General features: G+C 40.5%; 1 protein-coding gene and 1 pseudogene across 2 annotated transcripts in view; both read right to left on the reverse strand.

The window, feature by feature from the left end:
• The window catches only part of NOL4 (nucleolar protein 4), a 428,096-nt gene that overhangs the window by 30,445 nt on the left and 376,129 nt on the right, over window positions 1-21,522 (reverse strand). For both annotated transcript variants that reach the window (XM_073631542.1, XM_073631541.1), the window contains one exon: window positions 3,167-3,280. In XM_073631542.1, the coding sequence (XP_073487643.1) occupies window positions 3,167-3,280 (114 nt within the window). The remainder of the gene's footprint in view (window positions 1-3,166; window positions 3,281-21,522) is intronic.
• LOC141146344 (5S ribosomal RNA) lies at window positions 13,466-13,584 on the reverse strand (annotated as a pseudogene).

A 21,522-nucleotide genomic window follows, 5' to 3' on the forward strand; every position in this document is an offset into this window, starting at 1 on the left:
TTTGCACTTCAAGCACTGTAGAATAGTGGCACAGGAGTGCCCAGTGTAGTTCACCAAATTGGTCACTAAGTGTCACCATAGAGTCAGGAACCCACATAATTAGACTAGACAGTGTAGTTGCCTAGTTCAGTGGTCATTTACCCTGTCCTCAGGGCCCACTAACAGGCCAGGTTTGCAAGATAACTGAAATACATCACAGGTGATATCATTTGCTGCTCAGTGATTGCAGTATTCTAGTCTGCATCTCCCCAAGGTAATACATAAAACCTGGACTGTTAGTGGACCCATAGGACAGGGTTGATGACCACTGGCCTAGTTAGCAGTTAGAGGCTCCCAGAAGAGTGAGTGGGGTGTAACTATAGCTAGTGAGGTAGTGTCAGTCCTGCCCCTGCTGGTGTAGGGAATCCTGGTAAAGAGAACCCAATATATATATATATATATATATATATGTAGTCCAGCAGGAGACTGCTTGTTGGTCACTATATGAATCATTGCAAAGAACAGGCCACAAAAAAATTTAATCTTTAAGGCTCTAGTATCTGGGAGCTGCCACTTGGGGAGAAAGCAGGAAGGAAAGGTGCAGGACTGTTGGGACAACTCACATCCCCTTTTTCATGGAATGTAGGACTCTAGCAAACCCCCTAAAAAGTTATGGGCTCCTCTACTCAGCTCTCTGCTTGCTATTGCTTTCTTTATTGTTTTCAACTTAAAAGGAATGTGCCACCACCTCTGCGGTGACTGAAGCATGTAAATAGCTCTCCATTCAGTAAAATGGTAAAAGGCATTTCTGCTGTGAATTTCTCCTAACCCCTGATATGAGAACATCTCCTGGAACTTATTCCAAAGGAGCAAAGCAGGGTGCATTGGTTTAGGGCTTACAATAGTGCAGTAGGCGTGCAAAGGACTGTCAGCAGGTACCGATTAGGCCAGGACAGGATTTCCTGCAGATGTCCCACCCATAAGAGAGACAAGGATAATTCTCCCAGGGAACTAGTCTGGTGTGGAATCCTCCTTCTCCTAACCTCTATATGGGAACATCCCCTGAAAACAGAACTTGTTCTCAAGGGGCATATCAGGATGCATTGATGTAAGGCTTGAAGTAGGTGTGCAAAGGACTGTCATTAGGTACTGGTTAAGCCAGGACAGGTTTCCCTCACAAGCAAGGGAGAGCAAGATAGTTCCCCTGGGAAGCCCGTGTCCATGGTATGCTACTAAGATAAGGTCACTACTCCTTGGTCCGGTAGGAATGGGTTAAAAAGTGAACATGCTCCCATGCGACACTGCAGTATCAATGTAACAACCAGCCATTCAGCAGCCTGACAATGTTTCAGTCTCTTTGAACATTTCCTTCTAATATAATCATCAGCAAGGACAGCAGCTCCACTAATATAGAAAATGTTTCACATATGCAGTAGTGGGAAATATTAAACCCCTTGCTGTTTTGCAAGTAGAATTCTAATTGCATTTTGTATTATTTAGTGAGCAAGCTCAGTCTGGTGAGTCACTGTACTGTCCCATTTATACAGTTATAATTCTGGGCTTTGCAAGATGTACGCTTTGAACATTCTGGATAAGGCTGATACAGAACGTGAGTCATCATACTAGCCTCATGAAGACATCCTCAAGTATATTATAGCAGAAAAGTTTACAAAGAGTTTTAAATCTAACTTGATCCTCAGCGCACACCAAGCCTCTTTAATTCTGGTAACTATTTTATGTATTATTGATTGTTTCCCTGCTATATTCCCATTTCAGAATTTATTATGCTTGGTCTTCCATTTCCTGTTTCTTGATCATATACTCTGAACATCAAGAGACACTTACACATGATTTATTTCCATTATGTTACACATTAGCTTTTATGTTATAGGGTGCCACTATATTGGTAATAATACAAAAGAAATCATTGTTTTGTAACGCTCATTTTACTTTAGTTTATGTGGGATTTTATTTGCAGAGATTATAAATGACACCTTATATCATAAATATAAAGTGGTCCAGATATTGGAATACAATTATTTCTTATGTAAGAAGACAGCGATATATTGCATGCTCTAAACCACGTGTTTTAAAGTAGCACAGACCATGAAAAATAGGGCTGTGGCATTTACTATTACAGGGAGTAGCATAGCATTACTATTCCTTTTTACACTTTTAATAAAGTCCACCTCATTTTATAGCTAGCGTCACCCACTCAATTGGGGAGATTTACTAAAACTGGATAGTGTATAAACTAGTGCAGCTGTGCATTGTAAGCAACCAGCTTCTAACTTCAGCTTGGTCAATTAAAGCGGGGGTCCACCCACACCGCCAAAAAAAAAAAAATTTAAAAGCCAGCAGCTACAAATACTGCAGCTGCTGACTTTTAATACATGGCCACTTACCTGTCCCAGGGTCCAGCGATGTCGGCAGGGGACGCCGAGAACCCGCTCGGTTCTCGGCAGCTGCCGCCGCCATCCTAGGTGAGGGAATCAGGAAGTGAAGCGTTGCGTCTTCACTTCCCGGTTCCCTACTGCGCATGCGCGAGTCGCGCTGTGCGTCCCAAGTGGTCCCCGCTCTCTCCTGGGAGCTGTGTGTTCCCAGCAGACAGCGCGGTGGGGACGGGAAGAGGCGTAGACTCCCATGGGAGTCTATGCCGGAAGTGGGTGCAAATACCTGTCTTAGACAGGTATCTGAACCCCCCTCCCCCCTGAAAGGTGCCAAATGTGACACCGGAGGGGGGGAGGGTTCCGGAAAGCGGAAGTTCCATTTTTGTGTGGAACTCCGCTTTAAGCTTTGACAAAAATAAATAAATACTGGAACTGACTGGTTTCTATGCAGAGCTGCACAGATTTTGCATGCCCCCGTTTTGGTAAATTGACCCCACTGAATCTAAAAAATGCTATAATTCCTTCTGGGTGGACAGTGCGAGAGGGGGAGAATGAAGGACGAAGAGAACTAAAGGAAGGGAACTAAAGAAAGAAGAAAAATAAAATAATTAAATACAAAAAGGGAAGAGAAGACAAAGTGAAGAAATGGAGAAAGAAAGTGGAAGGAATGGAGGAGAGGAGATAGGGAAAGAAGAAAGGACAGAACAAGGATGTAGAATACATACTATATGTTGGCGAATACATATGCATTCCACAAAAAGGAAAGTACACCATGTTAAGTATCTGCAGAATGTTACCTGCTGCCTGTCTAGTCTCATTCTCTTAGCGGCGTTCCTGCTTTCACTTTCACAAGCAGAAGCCAAGATACTTTCTGCTACAGCGGAGGTGAGGTGTGAAGGTATAGGCCGAGACTGTAAAAGAGCACAACATATATATAAAACAAGATTAACGAGCTGCTCGCAGAAAATAATTATACAATGTGTTAAGGCTACGTACTGAAATGTTATTTTACAGTGCACATAAACACAACAACAACTAAAAGGGGAAAAATGAAACAGATGGTAAAAATGAATACTAGAAACACAAGTCCTTCACCGGTCATGTGAAATAGTGACATTCTGGGCTTAGTCCCTAGAAAGTAATTGAAATTCTTTAGGCATGATTTAAGAGTGTCCTTGGCTTGAAATTACAATGTTCAATGTCTTTATATATCAAAATGATGCATAGAAAACAAACACTAATCTAAAACGCTATACTAAGGAAAATTTATGGTTGGTTCTAAAGAAGGAATAGAAGCAAAGGCCCTTACTTCAAATGGAAAGGTCTCCATTGTAATGTATATGTTACCTGAAATAATACTGTTCAAGACATTGTTCAGAATAAATGCTACAAATACAGTTAATAACTCATCTATTTAGGTGTTTATGTCACTGATTCTTTTAAATTGAGGAGCACATGGTTTTAAAAGTCTGACTGAGCTGAGGACTGCAGCATCATCTGATGATGAAGATCCTTTCCCCTGCAGGTACTGAATGTATGAAATCTCAGGCATCAAATTCTCCTGTGACCATGCCAAGTGAAAACATCTTTGACTTTCATCTTTAAGTAGACGACATGTAGGTTTTCGGAAGAAGATCACAGCATCAAAGTGTGACAATTAAACAGACAAAGATATATGTAAGTCTCCTCTGTGACCCTTCTATTATACATTTTCCTGATTTACATTTTTTTAAATATTTTAATTTGTTCTTGTGCCAGTGAATTTTACAACCTAATGTCCATAGAACAATTACCCAGACACTCACACAAATTTTTTGGGTCTAGGGTGATACTAATCTATTAATCTGCTATTACCATAGACGATCTGACAATGTGCTAAAATGCCAATGATTGCATGTTTCATTTAGTAATAATTTACATTAACACTATTCTCATTTTTCAATAATCGCATGATTGATTTGTCCAGGGTCGCATGCAGATATGTTTTATTGCATTAAATAAATTAACAAGTTAGTTATATAAACATATTAAATGTATCACTCCAGGGGCAAATTACTGGGTAAAAAATGTATCTGAGACATAATGAGTGTCAATATGAAAAGCTGTTGGGTAATATTGGCCTTTCTGTAGTCTTTGCAAAATCATCTTGCTAAAACATTAGGATGATAAATATTTAGCTGCAGACAATTACAGGTCAAATCTAGGTAATTAATACAATGCCAGAGGATAACCACAAATCCTGTAACTCTGAACAGGACTCAGCTAATTGTCTTTTATACCTAAATGCATGTCCACATTATTCTAGCAATTTTTGTTATGCAATGATAATGTTCTGTAAGGAGTATTTTAAAAAAATACTATGGTGCTTTCATATCTTACCGCAATATAAAGTATAGATAAACTGGGCTATAAAAAGGGGTCTACAGATCTTAATCTAACCTTGTGGTGTGGTCAGTGCTAGTCTAGTCTGGTACCAGCTACATCTTCTTTGCTATGTGTATGAATCTATGTTCCACAGCCCACTATATCTTGTTTCATTGTGCATTGCGGTAATTACACTAATATTTAAACAACGTACAGAGTTGGTTGCTTTTATAGATATATATATATATACATATATACACATACACACACACACACACACACACTGTATATATATATATATATATATATATATATATATATATATATATAGATATATATATATATATACATATATCAGACATAGTACCCTTCACAAGAATTAGAATGAACGGCTGATAGTGAACTCTTCACAACAATTAGATCTAGTAGACTGAAAGGCTGATAGTGTTCTCTCTACTCCTAGAACTAGAGTCACCACTTCTTTTCATTTGCAATAATTCCACTGCTAACTTACTAGAAACACTCATATACCACAAGATATGGTGTCCATGGAACTCCATGGTAGCGTTTTTCTACATGCAGTGCTGGGAAAAGGTCCTGTGGTACCTAAGGTGGTGATGACAATTCCCACTCACGCCCCCCCCCCCCTTCCAACAAACTAAGTCGAATGAAGTGTGCATATCTGTGCATATAGGAGGGAGGTGGTATGACATGCTTAGGTTTTTGTGATTTATTCATAATAAGTATGAGGAGGAACAGAACCAGGATTTCATCACATAATGATAACCAAATTCTATTCTTCCACCTCTAAAATAAGGTGCCGGGGCATAGTCCTGTGGTACACAAAGTGACGATGGCAGACTGAGTTTTTCTTTACTGTACTTCCCTTTTTTTTAGCATGTGTAGCAACATCCACTCCAAAAAAACAAAAACAAAAACAAATGCCAGACATAACGCTAGTATCCCCAAAATAAAAAAAGGCTACAAGCTTCCTGCTCTTTCTGCTACCTAGAGTATCTGGTGGGTGCTTCCAGAAGACAGGCCAAATAAAAATGAGCTTCAAACAGTATGGGGAACCAGGGGCAAGGTTATATGCACCTTACACCTGCTTTAATCGACAGGTGAAGAGTATTTTCAGACTGCCAACCATAAGATAATTGTGACAATCACAACAAATGTAGCCCAAAACAAAGAAATTAGTACTGCTCAAATGCCCCCCCAAACCTGTGTCAGTTGGATAAGCATGTGAATAGACTCCCTGTTACATACCTATGAATAAAATGGCTAAAATATGGCTTCAGCTCCCATTCTCCACCTGTACAGAACTTATCGCATGCATTTTGCCCTTTTCAAAGCTTAATTGTAGACTACTTTTACCCATCTCATTCATATTTATGCAACAGAGAGTAGGTGTCTGTGTGCAGATGGTCACCATTTTGCTGAAAATTGCAAAAAATGTTATTGAATAAAATACAAATCCCCTGCTCTCCACTGTTCACCAAGCTCTACTTCCCCATATCCAATCCTATACTGGTTTACCGTATAAAGAATTTTCTTTAAATGCATGATTAGGATTGCTCTACCAGCCAAGAAAGATGTCCTTTCAACGACTTTATCTTTTGTGAGGCAGTATATATTAAGGCCGATCTCGAATTTATTTTGAATAAAGTAAATCTCTGTGACCAAACCCAAAAGAACTGATAAGGAATAAGTAAGCTTAAATGCCTTTGTTTTTTTCACACTTTGAAATGAATTGGTGAATAGGAGGCATTTTTTTTACTTTAAAGTTAAACTCCAGAAAAAAGCTAAATACACAGTTGATACTAGTACTGTGGAAAAAAAAACTGTATGAGTGAGAGTCTGGGGACCTTACTTTCCTTTGCTGCAGTTAACTAAAAAGACATAGATCACCTCTCGGTGGACAGTAAAGAAGCAGCAGCTGTTCACCCCTCATTTATTCTGTTCTCTTCTCTACTGAGCCTGTTTCTTATCAGCACATATGCATGCAGCATACCCGATTGGCTCCTAGTTCTTCCCCTCCCTATCCCATCTGAGCACTACTGTACAGGAAATTTCAAGATGCTGATGCAAACTCAAATTCTGGTACTTACACTTACTGCATTTAAAATTCAATTCACAACTTTAATGAATGCATAACCGCATTCATTTTTTTTTTTAAATATCTGAGCATAATTTGGCTTTACCTGGATATTATACTGTATATAATGTTTTATTTTACCTCCTAACTTTTTAAGAGGTAGAGGTAGTATCTTACTGCATCAATCAGAAGCTTCACATGATCTCCATTTTTAATGCCAACTTTTTGAAGTACTGGTGGTGCAGAAACAATTGGTGTCCAAAGTAAAGGTCTCCCTTGCTATGGGGATGCTAACTCTTATGCCTTGTGTGCTGTGTTGGTATCTTCTGGGAGAGCAGGTCAAGTTGTTAATTTTCATTCTTGATAAAAAATCAGCAAGCTACCAGCAGAGTTATTTTTGAGTTATTCCCTCGTCTATAGCTTCTATGAACGAAGCAGACTCTTTTTGCAATCCTTACAATCACAAAGCTAGTTCAACATCAATGTTTACTACTATGCCATACTTGGTATACCTTTCCCCTGCCCCACACACAGTCCTTTGTGTGTCTTTAGCCTTGCAAATGCCTTATATCTAACACCACCCTCCCCAAGTTTCTTGTATCCTGCCAATGTCAAGATAAATTCTCCTAGTCAGAAGTGGTAACTAGGCAACACAATTAATAGTGTGAAGGGGCCACCTTGTTGGCATAGCGATACAGTCTATGAAAATTTTCTCCATGATGAACTGCACTATCTGCAGCACAAAGTATGTATATTGCTGGCTACTCTTGCCACATAACTGCCAAAGCACAGCATTTTCTTTTTTAACATTCTTTACATGCATGAAATAAGTAGAACTGCTGTATAAACCTAGTAATTTATTCCTTCCAACATTTATCTTTTTTGACGCTGCTTTGATGAAAGATTAGAGCTCTGCCCTTGAATGATCACTACAATTAGTATATTTGAAACTCTCTGCAGCCAAAGCAACATACTTTCGAATAGGAATGCTCATTAGAGCTTTTCCCTAATCTATCATTTATTTTCAGATGGCTCATTTTAATTTGTTATTTATTATTATTTTTGTTATTATTATTATTTTGTAATGATTTTTTTTAATGTTCTTATTTTTACTTGGTTTGTTGGTTCATTTTGTCATAATCAAATTTTATATTCAAACACAGGATTTCCTATGTAGTAGTTATCTACTGTATATGCCAATGTAATAATTATCCTTAGTGAACTGCTGCAAGAAAATAATTCCTAGCATAAGCAACAGAAGAGGAGTGTGCTGTTTTTTCCCCTGAAAGTCTATTAATAAATAAGCAGACTTGCATTGAGATATCAGGAGAAAGCATAGCAAGTATATGTAATGAGCAAAAATTGCTACTACTGTGCAAATAATAGAAGTATAATGTACATGCAGAAACTAGCATGTTTTTAGTGAGTACACTTTATAAGCTATAATTGCACCCTTTACCTAATTTTGACACGCCTTTTTATATTTTAACAGACGTCTGTATGATAGTTTTATGACAGCATTTTATATAAAGGTTTTGTAATGTTTACCTCTTGTGGCTGGGAATCAAAAAGCATCCATGTTGACTGCTGTGGTTTAATTTATTACAGAATAAGCCATATAGAGATACTGAGCGTGATGTTTTTAGACCATCAAGGCAGAGAGGAACAGAAAGCACAATCACTGCGCAGCACGGCTCAGCAGGATGCAGAGCAGCGTGTTTAATTACCAATTATGGTTACCCCCTGTGCATATACAATACATTGACTAATACACAGAAAAGTTTACTTTCTGGTCTCTTACATATGTACAAAAAAGACTATAAATTCCCTTTTATTCTCAAAGAGTTTTCATATTAAAGTGGAACAACAGACAAATGATTTTTATTTTACCTGTCTTGTTATTTATATCAAATTGCCAGAGTAATAGTGGAAGAGCATCTATCATGAAACAAATGAGTAGGCTCTGTCTTCAATGACATCTGTTTGAAAATGCTAGTTGCTTGGCCGTATCTAGCTTTTTTTCTACATTTTCAATACAAGTATGTAGTAACTGAGATCAGAGTAAAGTCAGGGCTCTTTATTGTCATACTTGTTCTGGGTCACTAACTCAAAGGCGTATATGGAAGCCAGGAGATCGCCATAAGGCCCAGTTCACACTGGTGCGACAAACGCTTCGATTTTGAGAGCACAAGTCTCATGACCTGTAGAAATTAATGTTTCCGAGAGCTGTCTTAACTGGTCTGACTTGTGTCGGTCTGTCTTTGGAAAAGGTTCCTGCACTACTTTGGTCAGACTTCTGTCTGATTTCAGCCCATAGAATTGAATGGAAATCGCATCTTAACTGATCTGACTTGTGACATGTAACATGTGCTCAGCGGCAATGTTAGCAATGCAAAATGTATAAAAAATAAAATTAAAAAACGGCGTGGGGTCCCCCCCAATCTATACCAGACCCTTATCTGAGCATGCAGCCCTGCAGGCCAGGAAAGGGGGGCGCCCCCCCCCCCCTCCTGAACCATACCAGGCCACATGCCCTCAACATGGGGGGAGCTTTGGGGCAGGGGGGGCTGTGACCCCCTGCCCCAAAGCACCTTGTCCTCATGTTGATAGGGACAAGAGTCTCTTCCCCACAACCCTGAGTGGTGGTTGTGGGGATCTGCGGGCATGGGGCTTATCACAATCTGGAAGCCCCTTTAAAAAAGGGGGCCCCCCAGATCCCGTCCCTCATGCGAATGAGTATGGGGGACATAGTACCCCTACCCATTCACCCCCCCAAAAAAAGTGTAGCGTAACAATAAACATGAGGCAGTTTTTGACTAGTCCTTTATTAAAACAGTGATGTCACAGAGTAGTCAGAATTACTGATCTGCATTTTTGTTCTAGGTTAGTGAATCAAAAATTATTCATGCCACAGAATCATCATGACAGCCAGGCAGGTAGTATTTCATTTTATTCAAAGTTCCGCTATTATTTTTGCTGAATACTGCGATAAACACTGCAAAGTCTATTTTAAAAGCCAATGTTTTCCGGCGCATACAAAACAGGATCTGAATGATATATTAAAGTTTACCATGTACTTCTCTGCACTTTCAGCTGTCATGTACAGTTTACGGGGGCTGCTGGCCCTCATTCACCTTTAGTTGCTGACATTACCTACAAAACTGTTTAATTGGATTCCTTAATTTTAGAGTTGCACTAGGAACAATAGTCAGGGCTGCTCAGAGTGCTAATTGAAAAGCACTTCAGAAATAAATGTAAAAATAAAAAATTAAATCCTCAGAGTGAGAAAGGCAGCTTTCGAAGCTATGCAATTCCTGGTAACAGCTCAGGCAGAAGAGGTTTACATAAGGACATTTTTCTACACTCATCCTATTTTAAAACCTTTCAGCTATAATTTTCCTGAGAGGACATGCTGTGAAAGTGAGGTTATTTGAAAATAATGGTATCCAGTACCCTAGATTCTTTACACTTGTATATTTACTTTATCTCCTACTAGTACAAGAGTCATCTGAATTGTTCCTTTCAATCATTGACAAGCCTACATTTATATTTCTTAAATATCACACCACTGATCCCCTCATCATCAGTAGAATGGAGTGGGGTAAAGGGTAAGATGTACCTACTCTTTACCCGCTTACATTTTTATTTAATAAGGAAAGAAATAATATGTTAAAGCCAATAACCAACAGCAACCAATGTAGATATCATCTGTTATTTCTACGACACTAAAATGTCATATGCTAAAATCTGATTGGCCATGGGTGGGAGCTGGCAAAGAGCCCTAGAAATAGTGCCCATGTTTTTTTTTCACCCACACAACTGTTCATACTAAATAGAGTATATTGTACCCCACAAAAACTGTGTGCTCTGGCTGACCTGTTTCGCATGCTGTGAAGGTGAGCCCAAAGCTGTATAATACCTATTGTTCTAGATCCTCTTCTTTGTATGTTGAGGGTTCTAGGTCAGGAGACACTTCTAGACACAGTTCCTGCGGCTACATTCCTGTTCTTGGCCCAAAAATTGACAACCCTGAAGTGGTTATTCCCCCACCCTTCTACTTTTGAGGAATGGAGCCACAAAATCAATACTATCCTGCACAGGTAAATAATACTCTTCATATGCCAGGACTGGCACCTGACAGCAGAAACTTTTTTTCCAACCTGGTAAAAAAAGAACTGTATATATATATATATATATATATATATATATATATATATATATATATATATATATATATATATATATATAAAATGTTCTTGACCAAACCAAGTACATGTTATGATCCTGTAATTTTAGGCTACTTAATATACAAACCTTGTTATGGGTACAAGTTAGGTGTTTGATTTCTGGAAATAAATGCCACACTGAACTCATTTAAAATTTGAACTGTGGATAGGTTTTATCTACTACAGTTTGTATGACAAATAGAGAAGCTTATTGTCTGGGATCAAATTTAGAACTTCAATGGATATGCGGCAAGCTGTGTTGCTCTGTACCTTATGATTTAATGCAGTTGCAATATTCAGCATTGTACCCTTGATACCCAGGGTTAACAGACCAGAAATGTTACTGTATGTTTTATGTGTTTAATGAAAAAAATCCAATAAAAAAAGTATCTAGAAAAAATTCTGGTGGCTGTGGGTATTTATACATCAGAGAATTTGCACTGTGTTGTTAAATGAAGGCCTTACTCTATGTCTCAAAAGCTATTTGAACTGCTGAAATCATGTAAGATCTAAACTACTACAGATATTTTTTGCTCAGTAGCTTAAGAATAATCCTTTGTTGAAAAGTGTCTCATTCAAACCAAGAAGCCAACGACAGGCTGACTTCAAGATAGTGATCTATAAAAATAGGATTTTTAAAACAGCTTACCTGTAAAATCCTTTTCTTTGAAGTACATCACGGGACACAGAGCCATAGTAGTTACTATGTGGGTTACAGGCCACCTTCAGGTGATGGACACTGGCACGCCCTAAGATAAAAAGTGCACTCCCTATATAACCCCTCCCACTACTGGGAGTATCTCAGTTTTGTAGCAAAGCAATACACGTGTATACCAAAGAAGGGAAGGACCTCTGTGTCCCGTGATGTACTTCAAAGAAAAGGATTTTACAGGTAAGCTGTTTTAAAAATCCTATTTTCTTATTGTACATCATGGGACACAGAGCCACAGTAGTTACTATGTGGGATGTCCCATAGCAATGCCAACTAAAGGGAGGGATACACAACAAAAAGTAGGACAATAAGAGACTAGAGGACTAATACTGCAGCCTGCAGTACCCTGCGCCAAAAGGCGATACCCTCATGACCTTTTACATCTATTTGATAGAATCTGATAAATGTATAGTCTGAAGACCAAGTTGGGGCCTTACAGATTTGAGCCATGGAGGCTTGGTGATGCACTGCCTAGGAAGCACTAACAGCCCTAGATGAGTGCATTTTGATTTGAGAGGGTGGAATCCACCTCTTTAACCATAAGCTTGAACGATTACTTGTCGAATCTATTTAGAATAGTAGATATTGATGCTGCCTGTCCTCCTTTAGGACTTTCAGGCAACACGAATAAAAACATCCGTTTTCCAAATCTGAGCAATCGCCTTTAGGTAGACATTGACTGCTCTCACCACATAAAAAAAGTAATGATTTTTCTTCCAAAGAACAGGGTTCTGGAAAAAGGACAGTAGAACATAATCCCGGTTTAGTTAAAAACCTGATACTACCTTTGGTAAAAAGTTAGGATGAGGACGCAATACTACCTCATCCCTGTGAACCACAAAAATATGGCTCTTTACAAGAAAGAGCAGCTAATACTGATAACCCTTCTTGCAGTAGATATGGTTACCAGAAAAAATAATGGAATATGTCGTATTGGCCCAAAAAAGGCTGTTTTGTAATGGCGACAAAACTAAATTCAAGTCCCAAGGGTTCAGGGGTTACTTAACAGGAGATTAAGCCGAGTTACTGCCTGAATAAAGTTATGGACCAAAGAATGCGAAGCAAGTGGTCATTGAAATAATACCGATAAGGCTGAGACCTGTCCTTAGAAAGCACTCAAGGCCAGCTTTATTTCTCACCTCATCTGCAGAAAAAATCAAGGACTCTACCTAGACTTATTTCCTGGGGTGCAGCTCCTGGTTTCACACCAGGAGACATATGTTTCCCGGACTCCACAATATATAACCATGGAGGCTGACTCTGCATAAACCAAGGTAGAAAACTACCAAACCTGACAGCCCATGCTTCTTCAGAGTGTGGGCCTCAATAGTCAAACCGTTAAATTTATCGTTTGTAAAGTAGGATGGAACTTCGGACCTTGCGAGAGAAGGTCTGGCCGTGAAGGTAGGGTCCATGGGTTCCCTACTGCCATCTCTACAATCTCTGCATACCAAGATTTCCTGGACCCCGCTGGAGGTCACAAGAATCAACGACTTCCCTTCCTGCTTGATCCTGTGAAGAAGTTGGATGAAGGCAGAATAGGAGGGAATGCACAAATCAGTGAGAACTGATGTCCCCCAACCTAAACAAAAAAAGGTTGGCATATGTTGAAACTATTTCCCAGGTAACTGAAAGAAGAATTTTCCCCTTCGCAGATTTTTGGATGTTAACCATAAACTGAGACTCCGGCGCATTCAGCCTACAGCACCTGGTATTTCCAGGTGGTCTTTCATCCGGGTACTAACCAGGCCCAACCCTGCTTAGCCTCCAAGATTGGAGGAAATCGAGCGCTATCAGGGTGATGTGGCCGTAGGCTTTGGAGTCAGACACATTGGGAATATAGAGCTTGAATTCTCTGTTTCAAGCCGATAGGATACTACTTTGCCGCAGTCTAGAATGAGATTGAGCATAAAGAACGGCCTCGAATGAAGCCACCATCTTTCCCGATAACCTCACGCAAAGTTGAATAGGAGAAAAACATCTTGCTTCGACTACCTAGATCAGTCCTTTATGGCGCTGATCTTAGCCTGGGGTAAGAATACCCTTTTCTGGGTGTACCTATGATCAGACCCAAGTATTTTCTTCATGTTTTAAAGAAGATTCCTCCTAGGTTGAAAATCCGACCTAGATATTCCAGGTAGTCGCATGTGGTGACCATACTTTTGGTCTAAGCAGGCTACCGACTGGTCTAACAAGAACAGATCGACTAGGTAAACCATAATCGTTATACTTTGGGCCCTCAATCTGGCTAGAAAAGGAGCCAGAACCTTGTACTTGAGGTGTAGCAGCTAGAATGGAAAGCAGAGTTACACACTGAAAAAGCAGATTTTCCACTTTGAAAGAAAAATATTACTAGTGAGCGAGCAATTAGGCATATGGAGATATGCTTCTTCATGCAAAAAGGGAGAGATTATATTCAGCAATTGAATTTTAGATTTTTGAGATCTAGAATGTCCATTTGGATTTAACCAATCCCAATCTCTGCTCTTACATGGGGCCACCATGAATACTTTTTGCCAAAAGATGGTCCAATGCTAGAGAGAAAGATTTCTATTTCTCTGGATCCTTAGGAACGTTTGATCTGAGAAAACGAGGAGATGGAAATTCTTGGAACTCCAGTTTGTACATTGGAGCTATTGAGGAAGTCCTCCATTCATCTTGACATTCCTTCTGTCAGATCCCTGAGAACTGTAGAAAAATTCTCCCTATTGAGCAAGCGGGGGTACCTCCTCATAAGGGGGCTACAGTATCTTGTATGCTTCCTCCCTCAAGACCTGTTTTGTTCCTGGGGTTAACCCTAAAGATTACCCTTTGAACCTGACGGCGGAGGCCGTCGTGACTGCCTGGAGGCTGATGCCCCTGGCACAGAAGAAGGTACTTTGAAATAAAAAACACAATTATTCCTTCACTTAAAATGCAAAAGGGGTATCTTTCTTTTGCTAGAAATTCTTTGGATATATCCAAAATATCCCCAGATAGCTGTCTTACCGCAAAAGGAAAGACTAGCCAGGAGCTTCTTGCATGACGCTTAGCGAAGGCGCAATCTGTCATAGCAACTATTGCAAACATAAAGATGCCTCCTGGACCTGCTGAGCAGGATAACCTTAAACACCTGTTAAAACTGGTTTCTCAACAATTAACCAATTACTGTCAGCACAGGCTGAGACACTCAACCTGCCAGAGAAAAAAGTGGGTTTTTTTTAATAGGAATTCCAACCTTTTATCCATTGGATCCCTAAGTATTTGAGTAATGTCTGCTGGACAAGTCAAACTTACAAAGGATATAGTAGCGTTAATTGCTGGTATACTCCACATTCTACACTTTTTAGAATGGAAAATAAAACTTATCTGGGTGATCCTCCAGGTACAAAAAATTTTCCCAACAAAGAATGGACAGGAAAAAGCATGCACAGCTTTAGGAGGCTTTAGCGAACCCAAATACTCAGTTAAGGGTACATAAATGTGGAGCGGATCATTCAGCAAGAAATTATACCATCAATCTTACAGATAGTGAAAGCTGAATCTCCAGCAATTGACAGCTCAGAAGAGGAGTCATCAGCCTCACCACGGTCCCCTGAGGGAATCGTCTTCTCCTGCCCCTAGGTTCCTCAGTCTGAGGGTCTTAGGAAAATGGAAGAGAACCTGTCGCAACTTGACCACACTGGGATGCGATTAACCACTCTGGGATACGATTAAAGTCGCTAAACTTCTTTTAAAAACATACCATGGCTGAGGAAAAAGAGTAAAATGAACAGGGGCTGCAGTGTTGAAAACATTTCATGGCCCCGATGCTCACTCTGACCAGCCACCCCCTCTCAGGGGAGGATGCCATTTGAAGAGTAGGCTTTCCATAGCTTGAGGGAGACCCTTTTAGCTCCTTTTTTGGGGGGTGTTTCATCCCCCCCTTCTGAATATAGCCCGATGCACAAAGCTGAGGTACTACAGAAAGAAATCGCATCCATTGCTTGAGCAATAGTCCGCCACTGCCGCTGCTATTAACGCTCAGCCTGATGCAAATAGTAAATGTGTTAAAAAAAAATGCTTGTGTCACAACCTCTTTCACACTCTTGTGTCCCTCCACAGCTTGCAGCAATAACACTAGTGCTTTTTTTTAAAAAAAAAAAACACTCTTTCCTGCGCTGGGTGTTGAAGGACGCCAACACCACGCTAAGCCCCGCCCCCTCCGTCGCCTACGGCCCCCCTCCTCTCTTTCAAAAGAAAAAGTTTTCCCACGCGAGCGCAGGCCTCTGGTCCTATGAGATCTTACAGAGAGGGGAGAAAATGGCGAGGAGAGCCTTGAAGCCGCTGAGTAGTGCGGCGTGCCATTCGTTTTTTTTGTACTTCTTCCTCTTGAAGAGGGGTAGCAAATAGCACAGGTGGGGGCATCTGGTGGGGAGGAACCCCCCCCCAGACTTACTGGAGGTCTGTTGCTGGCTGGAGGAAATGGATGCTGCTGCTCTGGACACATCATGAGCTCTCTGAGGAAGCATGAGAAGGTATGTGCTCTATACAGCCCCCAGTGGTGACACATAAGCATGACAACATTTACTAAAGGAGACATTCATAAGAAAATTCAAAAATTTATTAGAAGAACTCCATTTACCTTTCCCCCCACAGGGTTTTCTGTGGTAAAACCAACAGACCTTCAGGAGCTGGGGATCCTCGAGGAAACCCACAATCCTTGGCCTGTAATAGCACCACCGCCAGTAAAACTTTATGGTCTTACTACCAAAAGTACTAGATCCCGGGGTCCAGCTCTCTAAAAAGAGAAGCGTTTAGAGGCAAAACCTTGTTTCTTCGGACACGAGGCCCGGGTACCATTCAATTCGGCCTAAAAGACACTTTGAATGGATCCGGCTGCATGGCTAGCCCCAGCAAGGATTGCTCCAGTGGAGCTCAGCACATCTTTACTCGTGACCAACACCTTAGACACTGGCGAAAAAACTGAGATACTCCCAGTAGTGGGAGGGGTTATATAGGGAGTGCACTTTTTATCTTAGGGCGTGCCAGTGTCCATCATCTGAAGGTGGCCTATAACCCACATAGTAACTACTATGGCTCTGTGTCCTGTGATGTACGATAAGAAAAATACACAAGACCACACATAGGCCTTAGCTTTTTATTGGATTTTCTATATAGTAAGAAAGAGTTAGAAACATCAGTAAGGGCCTTGTTATGGTCTGTCTTTCCTTCGCTTCCTGTCTTCAAAACATGGCAGCTAATAAGTGTAAATGTTCTCAATGTGGGAAGAAACTCCACATATTATTTGTCACAAGGACATTTGTCTCAGTTGGAAAATTTCCCCTCGCTTTCCAGTGACGACTGTAAAATTTAGGATTTTTCCTTTGTGTTCCATTGACAATGGTCATCGGGATAAGTGGAGAGAGGCAATCTCTCCATAGTGGATACAGGTAGTGATGAAAAACAGACCGAACTGCCAACCATTTCCCTAGCTGTCCTATTCTGCTATTTTCTACTAGTAAAAATGTTTTTGCTGCATTTTTACTTCAAATGATCTAAATAGCAAATACAATACATTACTATTACATTACTATGAAGCTATACACATGAGTGTAAGCCATTCTTACTTCTAGACATAAATGTTTCTTCACCCGAAGCAGGTTTTTCATTTCAATGAAAGGACCATATCTCTTTGGCTTTTATTTTTCTACAGTCTTCTAAAGTAGTGTAAAAAACATTTTTGTTGAAAGTTCTCAAACATTTTAATCCTGAGCAGGTGATGGGCTGAATATTCATTGATTCAATTAGATCTGCTGGATGACCACCTGGCATGGCCATAATAGCGTAGTATTAGTCCTTCATTTGTTTTTCATTTTGGAGAATTCATTTGTTGGTCATTTGTTAGGGCCACAAAATGTATGAAATGGCCTCATAACAATGGGAGTTCTGTGCACACTGTTAAACCAAATAAAATAAAGCTAATTATTTCAAATGGTTGTGGGTTGTTTCTGGCTCTCACTTTTTTCTATTTCAGGTCACTCTTCTCAACTTTTACAAGCAAAAAAGCTGGAAGAAAGGGGACGGCAGTTTCTGGGAAGAACTGACAGCAGCTGTCAAAGGTGTGTTTGCTGGCAATCTTTTCAGCAGGATTTAAGTATCCAATCCATGTTTGGATCTCCAGGCGTTCCTGTCAGCGAATGGATGTTCATTCAAGCCTCCTTTTATAGTTAACCTTTGTTATTTTTACAGGTTGGTGGGTGAGTATTGTGGGGTGTACAATGCCATGGAGATTCCTCTGCTTGCAGCAAAATGTGTAAAACTCAATTATAGCAGTGGTAGGGCTTGGTGATCTCCAGAAGACAGAAACTCCAGAGGATATACGGCAATGGATGATTTACTTGAGCGGTACATTTATTCTACATCAGGATAAGACCCCATACACACTATTACATTTTCTGCAGATTTTTGTCTTCAGAGTTAACCAAACCATATAATATGAGGTCAAACCTTAAGAGTTTCAATTTGTATGCAAGCAGGCAGGCCCTTGCACTACATGGTTTTGGTAAATCTGATGACAGAAATCTGCAGAAAATCTACCGTAATAGTGTGTATGGGGCTTAAGAGATCTCCCTACATGAATAATTTTTGCTTTAGCATCCTGAGCAAGTTTATTGCATCCTAGGTCAGCTCTCTGGAAGAACTGATGATGCTGATTTACTGTCCAATGGGGAGGTTATAAGTGGAATAGTTACATAGAAAGCTGCATTGCCGAACCAGGAAGAGGAATTTCTCATTCAGGAACTACACATGTCACCCATCTGTCTGTACAAAATATGTGCAAATCTCAAGTTTGGCTCTACAAAATAACAAATACTTTTAGAAGTAAAACTTTAAAAATACTGTATATGTATTTCAATGAGTAGTTAGCAATTTACCTTGGGTTTTACTGTAATATGCCCTTACGATCTACAACACTATATACAAATCAGAAACATATCAGACAAATAACTGTTATGCCCGTACACACGATCGGACATTGATCGGACATTCTGACAACAAAATCCATGGATTTTTTCCGACGGATGTAGGCTCAAAGTTGTTTTGCATACACACGGTCAGACAAAGTTGTCGGAATTTCCGATCGCCAAGAACGCGGTGACGTACAACACGTACAACGAGACTAGAAAAGGCCAGTTCAGAACCAAGCGCGGCACCCTTTGGGCTCCCTTTGCTAATCTCGTGTTAGTAAAAGTTTGGTGAGAGACGATTCGCGCTTTTTCAGACTCGTGGTTTTCAGATCGTTTTCTGCTGTTCAGTTTGTGCTTGTGGGTTTGTATCTGCTCTTCAGTGCGTGCAGTCAGTTCGTATTGTACTATTCAGTGCGATCTTGTCTGCTCGTTACTGTTTTTCAGGTCGCTCTTCACAGGCCTTGCTGTTCTTCAGAGCATTCTGTTACTTCGTTCTGAGCAGCCGTTGTGCGGGGGCTTGGTGTTGAGGTCCTGACCTTGACACAAGTCCAGTCCATGAACAGGGTGGGGAGGAGTTAATGGACCAAGAATTGGTTGCTTCAGCATGACCAGTTCTGTCATATGCCTTTGCTGACGGACCCCGACGAGCCAGAGCCAGAAGAGTGGTGGAGAACACGTTTGGAATCATGGCCAGCCGGTTCCGCCTATTTTTTACACCCATACATATGGCGGAGTATAAACTGAATCATATTATCCTGGCGTGCTGTGTTCTACACAACTTTTTACGGCAACATTCTGCCAACTATGCTGGCTCAGTTGGGGCTGAGGCTGGAATTCAAAATGAAACAACCCTGACAGCGCTTGAAAGTGGCCGTCCTGGCTTGCCCCCCCCCCCCGAGTGCCCGTGATGTCCGGCTAAGAAACCTTGAATTCTTTGCGGGTAGGGGGGCCATCAATATGCCAGACAATGTCTGAAACCTTTTTCAAATAAAAAAAACAAATAACTACTCAAATCTTTGGTGACATTTACTGCTTGTGTTTCTTTTAGCTGACCCTGACAGAAATGTGATGAGTCCTGAAAATGGCGTGATTGTGTAACCTTACTAAAGGCAAAGACACTTTGCACTACAAGTGCAGTTGAAACTGCACTTGTAGTGCAAAGTGGATTTGTCCTTAGGAAATAACACCCATTGTCACAGAAAACACCAATTAGAGCACCACAAAAGTGTTGGAGCGTTGAAACAATAATCCACACATTCTTGATTAACAATCTTTTTAATACCAGCACAATCACATGTGCATTTAGAAAAGGTTTTTAAAACAAACCAACAAGAAAGACACAAATCTTGAACTTACAAAGTTCACATTTGGTAGAACTTGAAGGCAATATCAGACATGAGTATTTACAAACTGTGTTTGATATTGCGTTCAGATGGGGTGAAGTCACCTCTAGAAAAGCCAAATTTTGAAGATGCACACCAATTGCCGATTGTCACCATGTGCTACCTGCCATCACGGGGGATCAAGGGACGTGTTTTTGGGGTGCAACCCCTTCCTCACAGCTACTTTATTGTTGAGGAAGGGGTTGCACCCCCAAAACGTGTCCATTGCTCTCCCGTGGTGGCAGATAGCACATGTTGACACACTGTGTGCCTCTTCAAAATTTGGCTTTTCGCAAATATGTCAAAAAATTGTAAAAATTTTTAGCTCACAAAAAGCGCAAAAAAAAAGGGATTTTGAGGGGTTTTAAACTCTCCCTAAAACATCAATGATGTTCTTAATTTTTTGTTGAACATTGTTGATGTTTTTAAGGATGTTTTCCAAGTCCCTATTACACCCCATGATCTCCCCGATCAGGATCTGTGCACTTTCCGAGGTGAAAGGATCTGGATCCACAACATCATGATCACCTAAAAAGATAGAAACAAAAACACACCATGTATTATAAATATGCCGGCATCCATCTCTTACCTGAGCCTGTGGTCGCAGACACTCACCTGTTGTGGTGACAATTTCCACTATGTCTTCCTCCTTCTGCTCTGCTTGGCTTGGGTGGATTTCCCCTTCTTCCAGAGGTGGGGGGTCTAGGGTCTCCTCAGATGAGGGGTGTCCTCCGAGTCTTTTCTCCCCTATGTAAAAAAAAATAGGTATACTTAGCACACAGATATTTGATGGCAGAACTATAAATATGAAACATTGCTTGGAAGTGGGGTACAATTGTCTGTTTTGGCAGAGTTCCAAGATGTTCCAAGATGTCCATTTTTCTTGTCCTTTGTCAAGCTTCAATACGTACCTGTTTTGTACAAGCTTCACAGATGGAGACACCCCTATAATATACACTGGAGCACCTGTGTGGGACCCCCTAATAAAAAGGGTGTTCTTGTGTCCCACACTAGTGCTCCAGCGTCCAAATGTGTAAACAGCTGCTGAGTGTCCTCTCCTTACACAGAATCTAGTTTGAATTTCATTTTGGTAACAAACCCATCTACACAACCAAATTAGTTTCAGACAAGTAGGCCCTAAAAAATGTGGGCAAATGCATATGGCCAAAACAATCGTGTTTTCTAGGCCGAACGAACAATGTTTTCTACGAACGAATAATGTGGCCATGAACATGAAAGTTGCCATTTTAAACTGGAGAACAGTTAAGAAAAGCACATGGAGCATCACAAACGTAATAAACATAAAGAATAGGAACATAGCACAACTACTTACTTTTTTGCAGCACTCTCCGGATCCTTCTGTACTGCTCGTGCTCTCTTAATTTGAGGTCCGACCACCGCTTCCTGAGCTGATCTTTCGATCGTCGTACCCCGAAATTCCG

Source organism: Aquarana catesbeiana, linkage group LG05 (genome assembly GCF_042186555.1).
Source record: "Aquarana catesbeiana isolate 2022-GZ linkage group LG05, ASM4218655v1, whole genome shotgun sequence".
Lineage (NCBI taxonomy): Eukaryota > Metazoa > Chordata > Amphibia > Anura > Ranidae > Aquarana > Aquarana catesbeiana.